This window comes from Triturus cristatus, chromosome 5_1, assembly GCF_964204655.1.
Source record: "Triturus cristatus chromosome 5_1, aTriCri1.1, whole genome shotgun sequence".
Classification (NCBI taxonomy): Eukaryota; Metazoa; Chordata; class Amphibia; order Caudata; family Salamandridae; genus Triturus; species Triturus cristatus.
Window position 1 is genome coordinate 926,930,741 of NC_140587.1, and position 18,367 is coordinate 926,949,107.

Consider the following 18,367-nt stretch of genomic DNA (forward strand, 5'->3'; position numbering starts at 1 on the left):
AATAACTCATATTAATCATATCAGAATCTCCCTTTAAAGGTCAACTGTACGAATTGATAGTAAGGAGAGGACGTGACAGATCTTCTAATGATAACAGGTAATAGGTTGGAGACCAACATCTGTAAACCATCATTAGCAAGACCTGCAGGGGACAGGATTGCTGCTGTAAAAAGGGAAGAAAGACCCTCAACATGTAAAGGTGTCATCAGCCAGGATTCCGGGATCCAAATTATATGAGTGGTGAGGGTAATATTAAGCCAGTAATAAGAGGCTAGCTTGGCGCTTCCTCTGTACCATGCAGATTATCCAAGAAACAGCACCCTCACAAACCAGTGGAGTGAAAGGAGCCGACTCAAAACCTTCACTCTGTGTACTGAACACAAGAGGTTGGGATTCCCAGGCCTAAAGAGAGAGCACTCAAGTCCCATTTAGCTGGATGTAGTAACTAAATAACACTTGTGCTTAGTAGGACAATAATAAGATTAAACTCACCTTTTTCATTAGGTTTGTAACTGCAGTTTGTCCTCGCCATTCCTTATGGCAGTATTCCATAATATCCATTTCAGGAGCCAAACCCACCTTATTTGATCCTAGGTAAAACATAAAAGCAAACACAAGTTTAGTTACAACCGTTGAATGCATAACTGCCACAGTAGCGCTTTCATGAGAGAATACAAGTATGGTCCGTGGAAAAAATTTGATATTTTAAATTCTAGTCTCTGTCTGGACAAATGTTAACATAGCGGATAAAAAAGGTCATAAAGGGAAAAAAACGATACTGTTATTTAGCCAAATCACAATTCTTTAAAAATGCCTGTGATGCTCTTATGCAATAAAGGATTTCACATCCTTACAGGAGAAAACAATGCTGCAAATCTACCATAAATGCATACTTTAATAATAATAGTGACAGGAATGTTGTAATACTTGCTCAGCATTTGAAAACTGATATCAGAACATCACTAAAGTCAAAGCAAAGCATACCATTAAATGCAATACTAGGGAAAGTAATGGTTATACGGAGACGGATAAAACTGTTTTTTTATAAGTGTATTCTGATGTCAGAATGTTGCTGTAATAAGAGTGATAGGTCTCTAGCCATTGTCATCATCCTTGTTTAGTTCAGAAATTGGTACAACTTTACATAAAACACATTTATAAAAATCGATTTATACGTATAGCCATAAAAACACTACTTAAAATATTGATAAAAACTGGCAGCAAAGGGATACAATCACTACAGCATGAACTTAAATTTCATAAAATCAAAAGCAGTTTCCTTTTTCCAATTGGCGAGTTGTTAGATATACGCTTGATAACAACTATTTAACAAATCCTTCCCCGTGTCACTAGTTACCTGTAATTAACTTTTACAGGTCACTAGTGATATTAATGACCACAGGGAAATGAGTGTTCATGGATAAGCACTCTCCCTTGAGCAAAGCTATAAACCACAGCACTAGATTCTGCTCCTCTTTTGTCACATTCCGAAAATGAGGCAGGATCTACTGAGTTAACAGAGCAAGTGCCTACAAACAGCAGGCGAAAGGCTTCACAAAACAGCCTGTACTTCATCACGCTCACCCCGTGTGCGCGTGACAACACTCTGCAACCGCCTGTAGAGCATTCCGCACCACTCACATGAGTGTGACAGGCTTCCAACCATGCTGGTCACTCTTCATCACAGTCTAACTTGCTAATCTATGATGCAGCAGCACATAGTAACCTGTAGGCTAAAAGACTAGGTGATCGCTGGCAGCCTCAGCAACCAATAGTAACGACTAAACTAATAACTTTCCAGGCCTTTAGTTTGAGGCAACCATGTTGTGGGCCCTGGCTCACTTGGCGGTTTAAAACGCACCCCCCCTGCCAAGTCAAGGTTGTATGTGGAGGATGATCAGGTTGAGGTCACTCCAGTTGGTATAAATCACTCTCGAAAAATCACAGTTGCCACCTTAACAACCACACTCCCTTAATCTAAATAGAATACAATGAGAACTACTGGGAGCCAAAGAAAAGAAGCATTAAAAATGCAATAGCTCTCGCTTTTTATTAAGTTAAAGCCATTTGCTTTGCTATACAATACTATTAGCAAAGCAAATGGCTTTAACTTAGTGAGTGTTGTAGGGGGAAGGGAAATATTTTAAAGAGAGTCATTTTCTCTCTGTATTTCCCTTCTCTTTTTGGATCTCAGGATTAGCAACATTGTTGTGGTGTCACCAGGGCTTTACGTGGAAGTTTTTTCAATATTATATACAAGCCATAGTTGCTGCTTATTTATCTTATGCAACTAGCAAACATTGACAAAGCCAAGAGTCCTGACTTGTAGGTATGATGTGACTTTTGTATCATATCTGGACGCAATGACAGGAACAGTACAAATTTAAGTCGGACGGTGCACTATGCTAAACACAGATTTATACCTTACGTGTTTTTAAGCTAGAGCGGCTCTGCTGACCTGGTTCTCTGGCTCCACAGCAGCTCTGCTGACCTGGTTCTCTGGCTCCACAGCAGCTCTGCTGACCTGGTTCTCTGGCTCTACAGCGGCTCTGCTGACCTGGTTCTCTGGCTCTACAGCGGCTCTGCTGACCTGGTTCTCTGGCTCTAGAGCGGCTCTGCTGACCTGGTTCTCTGGCTCTAGAGCGGCTCTGCTGACCTGGTTCTCTGGCTCTAGAGCGGCTCTGCTGACCTGGTTCTCTGGCTCTACAGCAGCTCTGCTGACCTGGTTCTCTGGCTCTACAGCAAGCAGCTCTGCTGACCTGGTTCTCTGGCTCTACAGCAAGCAGCTCTGCTGACCTGGTTCTCTGGCTCTACAGCAAGCAGCTCTGCTGACCTGGTTCTCTGGCTCTACAGCAAGCAGCTCTGCTGACCTGGTTCTCTGGCCCTAGAGCAGCTCTGCTGACCTGGTTCTCTGGCTCTAGAGCAGCTCTGCTGACCTGGTTCTCTGGCTCTAGAGCAGCTCTGCTGACCTGGTTCTCTGGCTCTAGAGTAGCTCTGCTGACCTGGTTCTCTGGCTCTAGAGCAGCTCTGCTGACCTGGTTCTCTGGCTCTACAGCAGCTCTGCTGACCTGGTTCCCTGGCTCTACAGCAGCTCTGCTGACCTGGTTCTCTGGCTCTACAGCAAGCAGCTCTGCTGACCTGGTTCTCTGGCTCTAGAGCGGCTCTGCTGACCTGGTTCTCTGGCTCTAGAGCGGCTCTGCTGACCTGGTTCTCTGGCTCCACAGCAGCTCTGCTGACCTGGTTCTCTGGCTCCACAGCAGCTCTGCTGACCTGGTTCTCTGGCTCTACAGCGGCTCTGCTGACCTGGTTCTCTGGCTCCACAGCGGCTCTGCTGACCTGGTTCTCTGGCTCTAGAGCGGCTCTGCTGACCTGGTTCTCTGGCTCTAGAGCGGCTCTGCTGACCTGGTTCTCTGGCTCTAGAGCGGCTCTGCTGACCTGGTTCTCTGGCTCTACAGCAGCTCTGCTGACCTGGTTCTCTGGCTCTACAGCAGCTCTGCTGACCTGGTTCTCTGGCTCTACAGCAAGCAGCTCTGCTGACCTGGTTCTCTGGCTCTACAGCAAGCAGCTCTGCCGACCTGGTTCTCTGGCTCTACAGCAAGCAGCTCTGCCGACCTGGTTCTCTGGCCCTAGAGCAGCTCTGCTGACCTGGTTCTCTGGCTCTAGAGCAGCTCTGCTGACCTGGTTCTCTGGCTCTAGAGCAGCTCTGCTGACCTGGTTTTCTGGCTCTAGAGCAGCTCTGCTGACCTGGTTCTCTGGCTCTTCAGCAGCTCTGCTGACCTGGTTCTCTGGCTCTACAGCAGCTCTGCTGACCTGGTTCTCTGGCTCTACAGCAGCTCTGCTGACCTGGTTCTCTGGCTCTACAGCAGCTCTGCTGACCTGGTTCTCTGGCTCTACAGCAGCTCTGCTGACCTGGTTCTCTGGCTCTACAGCAGCTCTGCTGACCTGGTTCCCTGGCTCTACAGCAGCTCTGCTGACCTGGTTCCCTGGCTCTACAGCAAGCAGCTCTGCTGACCTGGTTCTCTGGCTCTAGAGCGGCTCTGCTGACCTGGTTCTCTGGCTCTAGAGCGGCTCTGCTGACCTGGTTCTCTGGCTCTAGAGCGGCTCTGCTGACCTGGTTCTCTGGCTCCACAGCAGCTCTGCTGACCTGGTTCTCTGGCTCCACAGCAGCTCTGCTGACCTGGTTCTCTGGCTCTACAGCGGCTCTGCTGACCTGGTTCTCTGGCTCTACAGCGGCTCTGCTGACCTGGTTCTCTGGCTCTAGAGCGGCTCTGCTGACCTGGTTCTCTGGCTCTAGAGCGGCTCTGCTGACCTGGTTCTCTGGCTCTAGAGCGGCTCTGCTGACCTGGTTCTCTGGCTCTACAGCAGCTCTGCTGACCTGGTTCTCTGGCTCTACAGCAAGCAGCTCTGCTGACCTGGTTCTCTGGCTCTACAGCAAGCAGCTCTGCCGACCTGGTTCTCTGGCTCTACAGCAAGCAGCTCTGCTGACCTGGTTCTCTGGCCCTAGAGCAGCTCTGCTGACCTGGTTCTCTGGCTCTAGAGCAGCTCTGCTGACCTGGTTTTCTGGCTCTAGAGCAGCTCTGCTGACCTGGTTCTCTGGCTCTTCAGCAGCTCTGGTGACCTGGTTCTCTGGCTCTACAGCAGCTCTGCTGACCTGGTTCTCTGGCTCTACAGCAGCTCTGCTGACCTGGTTCTCTGGCTCTACAGCAGCTCTGCTGACCTGGTTCTCTGGCTCTACAGCAGCTCTGCTGACCTGGTTCTCTGGCTCTACAGCAGCTCTGCTGACCTGGTTCTCAGGCTCTACAGCAAGCAGCTCTGCTGACCTGGTTCTCTGGCCCTAGAGCAGCTCTGCTGACCTGGTTCTCTGGCTCTAGAGCAGCTCTGCTGACCTGGTTCTCTGACTCTACAGCAGCTCTGCTGACCTGGTTCTCTGGCTCTACAGCAGCTCTGCCGACCTGGTTCTCTGGCTCTACAGCAAGCAGCTCTGCTGACCTGGTTCTCTGGCTCTAGAGCAGCTCTGCTGACCTGGTTCTCTGGCTCTACAGCAGCTCTGCTGACCTGGTTCTCTGGCTCTACAGCAGCTCTGCTGACCTGGTTCCCTGGCTCTACAGCAGCTCTGCTGACCTGGTTCCCTGGCTCTACAGCAAGCAGCTCTGCTGACCTGGTTCTCTGGCTCTAGAGCGGCTCTGCTGACCTGGTTCTCTGGCTCTAGAGCGGCTCTGCTGACCTGGTTCTCTGGCTCTTGAGCGGCTCTGCTGACCTGGTTCTCTGGCTCTTGACCGGCTCTGCTGACCTGGTTCTCTGGCTCTTGAGCGGCTCTGCTGACCTGGTTCTCTGGCTCCACAGCAGCTCTGCTGACCTGGTTCTCTGGCTCCACAGCAGCTCTGCTGACCTGGTTCTCTGGCTCCACAGCAGCTCTGCTGACCTGGTTCTCTGGCTCCACAGCAGCTCTGCTGACCTGGTTCTCTGGCTCCACAGCAGCTCTGCTGACCTGGTTCTTTGGCTCTAGAGCAGCTCTGCTGACCTGGTTCTCTGGCTCTACAGCAAGCAGCTCTGCTGACCTGGTTCTCTGGCTCTACAGCAGCTCTGCTGACCTGGTTCTCTGGCTCTAGAGCGGCTCTGCTGACCTGGTTCTCAGGCTCGACAGCAGCTCTGCTGACCTGGTTCTCTGGCTCTAGAGCAGCTCTGCTGACCTGGTTCTCTGGCTCTACAGCGGCTCTTCTGACCTGGTTCTCTGGCTCTAAAGCGGCTCTGCTGACCTGGCACCATGTGGTCAGGAGTTCCAGATAAAGCCACTGGACAAATGGCAAAGCAAATAGGTCTTGTCTATGTAGAAAGTAGAGTTGAGTGGCGTAGACGGTGTGGAATGGAGTGGTGCAGTGTAGAGTGAAGTGGAGTAGAGAGGCGTAGAGCTCCTTCCCAGGGTCCAAGACCCGAGCCGGACTGTTGGCTGGGCTCTGGCTCGCCTCACCCTGTTAAATTGTTGGCTCATACAGCTCTTACCAGCGAGTAGGAACAGGCAGCTGCTTTACCAAAGAGCTTGGCCTGGATAGAACACAATTATCACTTCAAACTGTGTGCCCATCTGGTTACATCGGACAGAAAAAGCCACTAGCTCCACACTGAAATCACGAGGTTGCTGGGAAGCGGGGGAGTTGATAAATAAAGGAGCATCTTTCTTTGTAAATCTATTTAGTAACATTTCCAATTTAAGTTGCTAATATAAAGGTATGAGAACGAAATAATAGCAGAACAAAACCGGAATAGAACTCAATAAATAAGAATAATGTCGGTCATTAAATAACATCCACAAATAATACGGCATGGCCTCTTATTGTAGGAGCATTGATTAAAATGCATATATATTCTATATTGCGTGCTGATAAATTAAAGTTCTTACCGTCACATGCAAAAACTGGAATGCCCAGTTTTGTAACGTTTTGTAGAATCTGAGAGTTTAACCATTACCGAAAATGAAGTCACAATATGTTGTTACTTTCCACTGAAGGACAAAACGGCCTTACGTTGTTCAGCAAATACATTTTGCCATTAGTGGTGTTACAACAATAACACCAATCCACTAACTGGAAAAAAGTGCAGTTGCTCCAGCAACATTTTCAGGTCTTGTGCTGGAATACTGATCACGGTACTTCCTGTCAGACACTATTCCCAGAATGCTCCATTTTGTAGTTTTTGAATACTGTTTTGTACCGGAACTTTTGCAACGTGTAACTTGGGATTCTTTCAATGAAGGGATTATTTATGCGCTAAATTCACACGTATTTTAAAACTGCATAATAAAGATGCACAAGGCTGTGCATACGAGAAAGTAATGTAACATACGACATAATGTGAGTAGCTAGCATACATGTGACACTGCCAATTTAGCTGGGAGTCTTCTGATATTTATCAAACCTAAAATTATGTTATCTTAGATTTCTCCCTCTTAAAATTACCATTACTTCAATACACGTAGATTCCGCCTTCGTAGCTGGTGCCTTACGCTGGCATGTGGGAATGCAACACTGCAAGCGAGAACAACCCTCAAGTCTGTGGCATTCCTATTAAGTTGAAGTGAAGGTCGAAGACTATATTTACATAATACGTGTTTTTTTTTTACTGAGTATATTGATGAAGCCTGCAAAGTAATACTGGGAAAGGAGGTCACGCCTTTTTCAGAATTGGATTTAATCATGTGTAACTTAGAAACTCATTAATGCAACACGTTTCGTTTTGTTAATGTATATTTTGAAGTGCTTTGACATCGTTACACACAGAAAAACACTACATGGAAAAAATATGTGCCTGATTACATTGTTTTAGTTAAAAGCTAAGAGAAATACAGTTTCCGTTCCTGAACTGAAACAAGCGTTGATCTCTTATCTTTATGGGGCCATGTGTTTCTAACACATGGCCCCATAAAGATAAGAAACTGCTTTGCGACAGATGCAAAGCAGGCCACCGAGTCCTGCTCAGAGGCCAAGGGCGTCTACCAAAAACCCTAATTTCCAATGGCAGGCCACCGTTTACCATAAACGGTGATGCCAGCCAATGGAAATAAGGGGCGGGGCTTATTAAAGCCCTCTCTGAAAGCACTCATTAGCAATAAATCTTGCCGACCGGCTGCGCATGTGCGCAGCTACGCTAGGCGAGACCTAAAAACAAGGATTACAGAATGACTGACCTCAATATTACACAAGGACTTCCTGTGACAAGGCCAACACAGTCTATGCTGCTTTTGACTCACAGCTTTTTCCTCATATACTATGTGTCTTGCTTATCTTACCACCCTAATCTCAAAAAGCATACAGAATGGCGTAGACACTTAGATGTGCAAGTTACTTACCTTTGTTAACGCTTTTTCTGGTGGATACAATATCTGCCAGGGGATTCCTCACCTTCTGAATTACCCCATGCGCAGCATTCCACAGAAACATTTCTCCATACCTCTCCCACATTGATGAGGACGTCACAATGGAATGGCTCCACTTGCGACCCCTCACAACGTCATCGGAGCCATAAAACGACCTCGGCAGCGTGCTGACGTCAGTTTCACCCATTTTTAACGTCCCTTCGAGGAGAACGGGTGAACCGACAACATTTCCACAAGTAAACACAGTATACAGAAACCAAGAAAGAAACTTGAAATTCTAAAACAGACATTTCCTATTGACAAATACTACATAATTTCAAGTATTTCATAAGAAAATGCATAAATCACATGTTCATTATTTTTAGGTATAAACAGGCAGGCAACAGGGAGGCGGGTGGGTCAGTGAGGAATCCACAGGCAGATACTGTATCCACCAGAAAAAGCGTTACCGAAGGCAAGTAACTTGTTCTTCTGATGGATATATCTGCCTGTGGATTCCTCACCTTTTGAATTGAATCCCCAGGCAGTCCCGCTCTCGGAGGAGGGTGCCCGCCTACTTTTACCAAAAAATCCAGCAGCACATAACGTGCAAAGTGGCCGTCCCTCCTGGAGATTGAACCCGAGATCTTTCTCTCTCCTGCCGGATGTAGTGGATGTTATTTTATGAGCCAGAAGACACTCCTCCAAATCGATCTATTCCGGTAAGTGGGCAGGTTTGTGAAATGGTGTGGAGAGAGATGGATTGATCCCTTACAATCCCATTTGTCTGATATTCTCAATTTTTCTCTTTCCCTAGCACAACAGGGTTGTGCAGTAGCAACGGTCAAAAGCTACTTGTCTGCCTAGTCAGCCTCTCTCTGCTTACCAGACCAACCTTCTTTATTTAAACCTCCCATAGTCCTGAGATTCATTAAGGGTCTCACTAACAGGCTTCCTCCCATTCCATTTATCATGCCTCAGTGGGATTTGAATTTAGTCCTTACTTTCTTGATGGGGTCTCCCTTTAAACCCCTGCATAGCTGTCCATTGAAATTTCTAGCATTAAAGACAATATTTCTGATTGCAATTACTTCAGCCAGGAGGTTTAGTGAGCTACAGGCCCTTAGCTCTAAGTCCCCATTTACCTCAATTCATGCGGATAGGTTGGTCCTTAGGACCAGACCTGCTTTCCTGCCTAAAGTGATCACTCCCTTCCACCTAGGGAAATCTATCATTTTACCTACTTTCTATGCTTCCCTTCACCCTTCTAAGTAGGAGGAGAGACTTCACAGCCTGGACCCTAAGAGGGTGGTCAGCTGCTACCTGGACAGGACTAAGGACTTCAGGTAGGACGATCAACTCTTCATTGGATATGTGGGCAAGAAGAAGAGCAAGGCTGTCCACAAGAGAACCTTGTCCAGGTGGATCATCCTCTGCATCAAGATCTGCTACGCCTTGGCCAAGAAGTAGACTCCTAAAGGTATTCAAGGTCATTCCACCAGAGCAAAGTCTTTTCCTTCGGCTTTAGCTAGAGGTGTCCCTGTTTTAGACATCTGCAAGGCGGCAACTTGGGCCTCCTTCCACACTTTCGCAAAGCATTATTGCTTAGACTTGAAGGTGAGGCGGGACAGCTACTTTGCACATTCTGTGCTGCAGGATTTTTTGGTATAAGTTAGCGGGCACCATCCTCCGAGAGCGGGACTGCTTGGGGATTCAATTCAAAAGGTGAGGAATCCACAGGCAGATGTATCCATCAGAAGAACAAGTTACTTACCTTCAATAACGCTTTTTCTGGTGGATACAGTATCTGCCTGTGTATTCCTCACTGACCCACCTGCCACCCCGTTGCCTGCCTGTTTATACCTAAAAATGATGAACATATGATTCAAGCATTTTATTATGAAACACTTGAAATTATGTGGTATTTGTCACTAGGGAATGTCTATGTTTTTGAAATTCAAGTTTCTTTCTTGGTTTCTGTATACTGTGTATACTTGTGGAAATGTTGTCGGTTCACCCGTTCGCCTCAAAGGCACGGAAAAAATGGGTGGAATTGACGTCAGCACGCCGACGAGGTCTTCTTATGGCTCCAATGATGTCGCCAGCAGAGCCGTTCCATTGTGACGTCCTCGTTGACATGGCAGAGCTATGGAGAAAAGTTTCTGTGGAATGCCGCTCATGGGGTAATTCAAAAGGTGAGGAATCAACTGGCAGATGTATCCATTAGAAACAATGGATATTGTATTGTAAGTCGCCTCCGAGTTCCTAAAGATCAAAGGATTTGGGGCAGTGGCCCTGGGCCTCTATAGGTTCACAGACCACCTCAGCGATTGCCAATATCATTATATTGTACTACTGGAAAAAGGTTATCAGTGCAAATGGTTTGATCTGACATCCCAATCCGTTCAACTCCATCTTATTTAGCCCTGATCACTTCTTGTCCTATACGTAGTGGTATATATGGCATCTGCTCTAATAAGAGCCCAATATCGCTATGGAGAGGAAATAGGAGCATGAGTGGTTCCAAACACTATCCAGTTTGTGGGTGACACACACACACACACACGCACACACACACACACACACACACACGCACACGCACACGCACACTAACACACACTTTCAATTCTAACAAACCCACTCATCCTTGAGAAAAACATGCTCCTTGTTCAGAACAACAATTTCTATGTGAGTATCTACTGTGGGGACATCTATGAATGTTCATCTGTACTTCACTGATTGTGTGTATTTTATGCACTATATGGGTGTGTTACACAGAATGAAACAGAGACTGTGGGAGAGACTGGCTGTGTATTTTTCTGGAATTGTGCAGGTTAAACCATCAATAACAAGGCGCTGAGGTGCATTACAAGTCCTTATAACAAATTAGTAGGGCAGAATTATTTCATGTTGCATTTGGAGGCAATAGCTGAACAACGCTATTATAACCAACCCATATGTGAGCTTGTGAAGAGTGGCCCTTGATATTCTGAACTCTGTGTTCAGGTACTGATGAACAAAATTAAAACCTGTGAAGGTTTGGGAGCATGGAGAGAGGAGTTTTTGGCAAAAAAATGAATTGCCAAAGATCTAGCGGTTTTGGACTTAATCATGAAGATAATCCTAACTGTCAGACATTAGATGTCAGAAGTCAGGAAAAAGTAACTGAAGAGGATTAATTTCTGCAAATACAAGATACTAGAAAGAACTATTGAAAGAAATTCTTAAAACCTGTTGAGGACAACATCTAACACTCCATACCCTCTCACATTTTGGAATTCTAAACAGTAAATCTTAATCAAGGGTTAGTATATAAACCCTTTAAGCTTTATATTGTTGCTAAATGACACCTGTGGGATATTATGGTAAGTGTAAACTGAGGAAATAGAACTGTGACTTTTATATAGTGAAATTATGCAAAGCCCAAGCACATTTCCAAACAATTTATGCCACAGGACTATACAAATGTTCTTGCACAATCTCATAAAATGTAATATTGTTGTCTATTGTTACTGGCACTCATGAGGCAAACAATTACCCATGAATATGGCAGTGCAGCGCATCTATGATAAATGTTCATGGTCGGTTAATGAAAATGCCAGTTTTAGAGTGGTCATCCCCAATTTTTGCTGGATTTTCCAGCTGTTTTTGTGCTCTGCACACTGCAACATACCCTGGCCCCTTAAACATATCAACATTGGCCAGAAATGTTATATTTAACTTACCGGTATGTTCAAAGTATATTGTACAAAGTTTATCCAGCGCCTGTTAAGTTAAATGTCACTAGTGGACTGCAGCACACATTGAGCCACTGCTAGAGAGGCAGTTACTATAGATTCTCTATGCAATTTAAAACTACAAATTCAACCTGTCAAAATAACTCCTTCTGACCGGCCTAAACCCGCCTTTTAAATATTCATGAGTCATCCCTAAGGAGGCCTTAACGCCCAATAAGGAAGGTTGCATGGTATTTAAAAGTAGGTCATGTAAATGTTTAAAGTAAAGCATTCCTTATAGTGGCAAGGCCCCAAAAGCTATTTGTACTGTAGCAGGGAGAACAGTTCCACAGGAAAGCATTGGGATACAATATTACATTAGACAATATCATCTCTCCACTTAAAGAACAGCTATGAGATCTATTCTTGAACGTTGTAAATATATTATTACAAGCCCAATCCTTTCTTGGGTTTGCAGCCACAAAGTTCAATCTTGGGCTTTTTAAAACCTTTATTACAAGCCCAATTCATTGGCAAAAGACAGATTTATACTAAAATATTTTCCAAAGGTACTTTAAAAAAATTGTCACCTCCTACCTACCAAAAGCCCTTGGAAGCCCATTTGCATGAGCTTTCAACTGTCACCCAGACGTTGAATAGCCTCTTGATGAGGTGTAAACTAGCTGCTAGAGCTGAGGCGAAGGCCTTGGGTGTGGGGAGGAGTCCTGTTCCTCTGACAGGCTGACCACCTGAGCTGAGCCCAGAAACATAAGTAACTTCAAAGAGGCCTACCCTGTCACAAGCAGATGTTGCTAACACCTGGGCCACCCTCATTCTTTATCCTCCTAGTCAGCCAGGCACCCATCCCAGTTGGAGAAGATGTGCTCCCAGAAACGGTTTTAGACTGACGGAGAGAAGCAGTTGCTCTTTTCCCTAGCCACTCCTCTATGGTGGGTAGAGGAGATCTGCATAAGGAAAGAAAGATTCTGCCATCTTTGTTTTTAGTCATAGACAAGAACTGTGAGCTTGTTTGCAGTAGGGTACCAAAGACCAGCTGCAAAAGTGGGTAGGGTTAACCCTGGGAACTTTCTCCCTATTAGTTAGAGAGGGGCCAGGGTTCATTCTCACCTACTGGCTAATGCCAGGCATATGCGTGGCACTATTGGGCCCCCTCTTCAGAATGCTACTGGATATGCGGATGACAGAAGAAGCACTGCACCTGCTGTTGAGCCCAGCGAGGAGAACCCTTAGGGCTTGACCTGCTCCCACTTGTAGCCAGGACAATGAAGTTGACTCCAAGTGTCAGCTGGATGACCTCCTGTTAAGCTGCGGGGATACAAAAAGGTGCAAGATGCCCATCTTCTCCTGCCTAACTCTAAAGACTAGGGACTAAGAAACTTTTGAAAACGTTTTGATGGAGAACCAGAGAGAAAGGGACCAACCTGCCAGCCTTTTTGCCGTAGCTCACACTATGTTCTTCTCTCAATGCTGCAATCTATCGACGCCAAAGCCCTTCTAGTTTCCTAGCCAGTTTCATCAGTGCCGCTGTGAAAGGAGACCCCCCGGTCGACGCCAAAGACCCTTGAGCGGAAAAAATATGAACTTCTCGGAGCATCTCCAGCCTAAACTAGCGGTTTCGTCAGGGTGCCATCTCAATGCCGGAGTCTGTTGATGTCCAGCCCACTTCTCTCATACCAGCGCACTGCTGGCGTTCACTTAAGGCTGTCGACATGGGGAACTGACTTTACCACCGGGGAGCACCTCGTATCCGACCCATGCACTATCACGGTAGTCCCAAAAACGTACCCTCGACTCGGTCTAGCACAACCACAACGTCCTTAATTGGTGCTTTGCAGCCCTATTTTTATTCAACACTTGAAAAATTAATATCGCTGGTTCCCCTTATTGGATTTTTGTCATTTTGGTGTCATTTTGTTTATTTGATTATTATTCTTGTGTTGTTTTTCACTTTAACTGTTCTGAAACTTCTAAACGCCTTACACATTTTCTTAAGTATGTCTGCTCTGTGCCATAGCTACCAGGGGTTGTGTTAAGGTTTAAATTACTGAAACCTTTACTGGACCTAAGAAGAATAGTGATGTTTTTACTTGTGGACTACCATCCACCCCAATTAATTATCAAGTTCCTCACAGCAAAAGTCAAACAAATAATAGTTATTGAATGAAGCAAAATAGAACCTTCTCAGTTCAATGTTTTCCCACAGTTCTGCAGTGGAAAGATCCCAACTTGAATAAGTTAGATACGAATATAAATGTAATTTGCTTTCCACAAGATTGTCAGCGCTCATTACCACCATCTTAAAATCAGATCATGAATTAGATATATGTTGGGGGAGGTTTTGTATGGAAACATGCAAAACCAAATCTTTTTTACATTTTCCCCAATTAATGCAGAAGCATTGCTACACTTTTTTTTTTTTTGTTTTTTAATAACCAGAATCTCAAACATAAGATTAAATCAGCAGACGGCGGCGTCAGATGCCTCTATATAGTGGCAAGCAACAGACTCTGGAGGTTTATCGGCAGTGTGTGTCTAAAACGTCTAATAGGAGTAGGCATGACTACAGTAGCAAGGAACCCAAGATTTTACCACAAACTCCTTCAAAGTCTGACTACCAGCTGTGGGGTCTAATTTTTTTGGTTTGGGGTGCTGTGTGGCATCTTGAGATAACAGGTAAGGAATTACTCCAGTTACATTCTCCTTCTCCAATTCGGGCTGGACTTTTTCTGTAGGAGCTGGATGAATGCAGATTTGAGTATTTTTGGTCTCTGTCTCTCACACAGTTAGAAAAGAAAACAAGGAACTACGAATGTTGCCCAGAATGATTGTCCATTACGTGATTAATTCTAGCATTCACCCATTACCTTTTTTTGCTTAGAAAGTGTTCTCGAAAATTCAGCGGGGGACTGGGAGGGGCTCTCCTGGTGCATGACCAGGTATGACAGAAAGTCAGGCAGTCCAACTGGTGTACCTGAAGTAGCATCAACCAATACTGGAGGAACTCTAAGCAGTAGGGAGTTGCCAGTTTAACAGGATTATCCTTGCCATGTAGGCTTATAGGGACAGACAATGGTTTAAGTGCACTCTTCTATACTGTAGGCCTTTTGTAATTGTTCACAGAAGTCATTGGATGCTTTCTGCTAAAGCTAGCAAGAGGGCTAAAAGAAAAAAGTAACCCTTTATAAGAAAGGCCCTGGTCACCCTCCCACAAGAAGGAAGACTACTGGCACAGACAGAAACATGAAACATGCTAACATAAAAGGTAGTGCCCCTACTCCAGAAGGAAAATGCTACTTGCCAGTATGCATCTGTTCTTGGCATGTAGAGCTGTAGAGATTCACACTCTGTGCATAGATCGCCATCTGGTGTTGGGCTCGGATGCTTGCAACTTGTTGTCCTGGAGGAAGTCTTTTGTAGTCACGAGATAGGTGACTCCTCCCTTAGACGATAGTGTGCATGGGCATCGACTCCATCCTCAGATTGTTTTTCGCCATGATGGGAAATGATGGAGTTTGTAGAAACAGAAAAGATGTCCATGTGAATGTATCTAAGTAAGATAACACTGGATCAGATACATGTTCCGGGGAGGTGGGTAAGCGTGTGAATCTCTGCAGCTCTACATGCCAAGAACAGCTGCATACTGGTAAGTAGCATTTTCCGTTCGAGGCATATGAGCTGCAGAATTCACACTCCGTGCATAGACTGTACAGCAGTGTCTCCCCTAGCGGTGGTCACCTGTATCAGTTGCAGTGGTTTGAAAAAGTGTCTTAGGAACAGCCTGGCCTACAGAAGCTTGCAGCTTTGCCTGCACATCTACACAATAGTGTCTGGTGAAGGTGTGTATGGTAGACCATGTCGCTGCCTTACAAATGTCTTCTAGGGGAATGTTCCCTAAGAATGCCATGGAAGCCCCTAGTTTGCGATTGAATGCGCTCTAGGGGGAATTGTTCATGTGCATTTTGCTTTTTGGAAGCATATCTGAATGCATTTGACTATCCACCTGGCAATTCCAGCTTTGGAGATGGGGTTGCCTTTATGAGGTGGAGAGAAAGCTACAAACAGTTGTTTTGTCTTTCTAAAGGCTTTAGTCCTGTCTATGTAATAAAGTAAGGCTCTTTTGACGTCGAGAGTGTGAAGAGCTTTTTCCGCTACCAAATCAGCGTTTTGGAAATACACTGGTATCTCTACTGATTAAGGTGAAAAGCAGAGATTACTTTGGGAAGGAATTTTGGATTTGTCTTAAGAACCACTTTGTTACAATGTATTTGTAAGAATGGTTCTTGTATGGTTAAAGCCTGGATCTCACTTACTCTTCTAAAAGAGAGGCGATTGCGACAAGGAAAGCTACTTTCCATGTAAGGAATTGTAATTCGCATTTGTGTAAAGGCTTAAATGGGGGACCCATGAGTCTAGTAAGAACATGTTTAGGTTTCACACTGGAGAGGGTGGCAGTCTGGGTGGAATTATTCTTTTAAGGCCCTCTATAAAAGCTTTGATAGCAGGTACTCTAAACAATGACAAATGTTGTCTGTTTTGTAGGTAGGCGGCAAGGGCAGCCAGATGTAATCTTATAGATGAATATGCCAGATTGCATCTTTGTAGATGTAGCAAGTAGCAAATAATGTTTAGAATTGAAGCATCTAATGGGTCAATTTTGTTGTTATTGCAGTAAACAACAAAACTTTTCCATTTAGCTGCATATCAAGCTCTAGTAGTAGGGCGCCTGGCTTCTTTAATAAAGTTCATACAGTCGGGTGGGAGGTTGAGGTAACCGAACTCTAAGCTTTCAGGAGCCTGATCGCTAGATTCAGTTGTGCTGGATCTGGGTGCCTTATCTCTTCATGGTTATGCGTGAGCAGCTTTGGGGAGAGCCATAATCTTTGATGTGGAACTATTGAGAGTTCGAGTAGTGTTGTGAACCATGGTTGCAGTGTCCAAGTGGGAGCAACCAGGATCATCTTGAGAGACTCTTGTTTGAGCTTGCGTACTATTAGCGGAATGAGCGGGAGTGGTGGAAACGCGTACGCAAATCTGCCTGACCAGTTCGTCCATATCGCATTGCCCTTGGACAACGGGTGTGGGAACCTGGCGGCGAAGGTTGGGCATTTTGCGTTTGTGGCGAACAGATCTATGTCTGGTTGTCCCCACATTTGGAAAAAGGGTTGAAGAACTTCCGGATGAAGTTTCCATTTGTGTATCTGTTCAGTTTGACTACTTAACAGATCCGCAATCTGATTGCTCACTCCTGGCAGATGTTCCGCCAGAAGATATATGTTTTGTGGAATGGCCCATCTCCATATGCTTTGCGCTAGGTGAGACAACTGCAAAGAGTGTGTCCCTCCTTGTTTTTGTATGTTATACATGGCTGTCATATTGTCCGTGCAGACTACAACAGTCTTGTTGAGGTGATGTGTTTAGAATGACTTTAAAACTAGAAATATTGCCAGTAATTCTAGTTGACTGATGTGGAGCGCTCTTTTGTTGGGTGGTCCACCTGCCATGAATTGTGTGGTTTAGGAGATGGACTCCCCAACCGGTGAGTGATGTGTCTGCTGTTAGCACTATCTGTGGAACTAGCTCTAGGAACGGCTGCCCTATGGAAAGATTTTTTGTGTTCCACCATTGCAGAGAACGATAGGTGCGGCTGTCTACCAACACCAGATCTGTAAGTTGACCTTGAGCCTGGTTCCACTGACGTGCTAAGCATTCTTGTAAAGGGCGCATCTGGAGTTTTGCGTGAGGTACAATGAAAATGCAAGAGGCCATCATCCCTATGAGCTGCATAAACACTTGTGCTGGAAGAGAGTGTTGGGGTTGAAACTTGGTGATGAGAGTATGCATACTGGTTATCCAAGCTGGATTGGGGTATGCTAGGGCTTTGGAAGTGTCTATTGTGGCTCCTAGATACTGATGTAGGTAGGAGGGCTGAAGGTGTGACTTGGTATAGTTTACTGTAAACCCCAAGTTGTGCAGCAGTTGAATGATTTGATAAGTATGGCGAACACATTGGTTGAGTGACTCGGCTTTTATCAGCCAGTCGTCCAGGTAAGGAAATACATGGATTTGTTGCCTTCGTAAGTGCGCCGCTACTACCGCAATGCACTTTGTGAATACCCTGGGTCACCCAGAATGGGAGAACTTTGAATTGATAGTGTTGGCCGTCCACCGTGAACCTCAGATATTTCCTGTGAGCAGGGTTTATGGGAATATGGAAATAGGCGTCCTTGAGATCTAGTGTGGGAAGGAAGTCGCCTTGTTGATGCAGTGGAAGGACTTGAAGAGTTATGTGAAAATGATCTGATTGTATGTAGAGATTGAGAAGTCTGAGGTCCAGTATTGGCCATATAGTACAGTCCTTTTTGGGGATTAGGAAATACAGGGAGTATACTCCTGTCCCTTGATGCTGTATGGGGACTGGTTCTATGGCATGCTTTTGAAGCAGTGAGAGAACTTCCTGTTTGAGTGTCAGATGTTCTGTGGACATCGGACGCTGCTTGGGTGGTATGATGGGGGGGATTTGCAGTAAGTTCCAGGCAGTAACCATACTGGATAATTTGTCTTACTCACTTGTCTGTAGTGATGGAATTCAAGACAGGTAGGAACTGCGAGAGTCACACTTCGACCGGAGTGGAATGGTCTGGAGGGAGGTCAATGTTTATTAGCGGGAGAGGAGCGAGTGTTATTGTTACCTTGGCCTCTACCCTTGTTGTTATTTCCTCTGTACCCACCTCTAAAATATCCCTTATTGGGGGATGTTTATGTGTTGTTTTTATATGAGGAA

General features: G+C 45.5%; 1 protein-coding gene across 3 annotated transcripts in view; it reads right to left on the reverse strand.

Moving 5' to 3' along the window:
* Positions 1-18,367, reverse strand: part of LOC146832689 (uncharacterized) — a 408,998-nt gene that overhangs the window by 39,128 nt on the left and 351,503 nt on the right. For all 3 annotated transcript variants that reach the window (XM_085605966.1, XM_085605965.1, XM_085605967.1), the window contains one exon: positions 493-590. In XM_085605966.1, the coding sequence (XP_085462092.1) occupies positions 493-590 (98 nt within the window). The remainder of the gene's footprint in view (positions 1-492; positions 591-18,367) is intronic.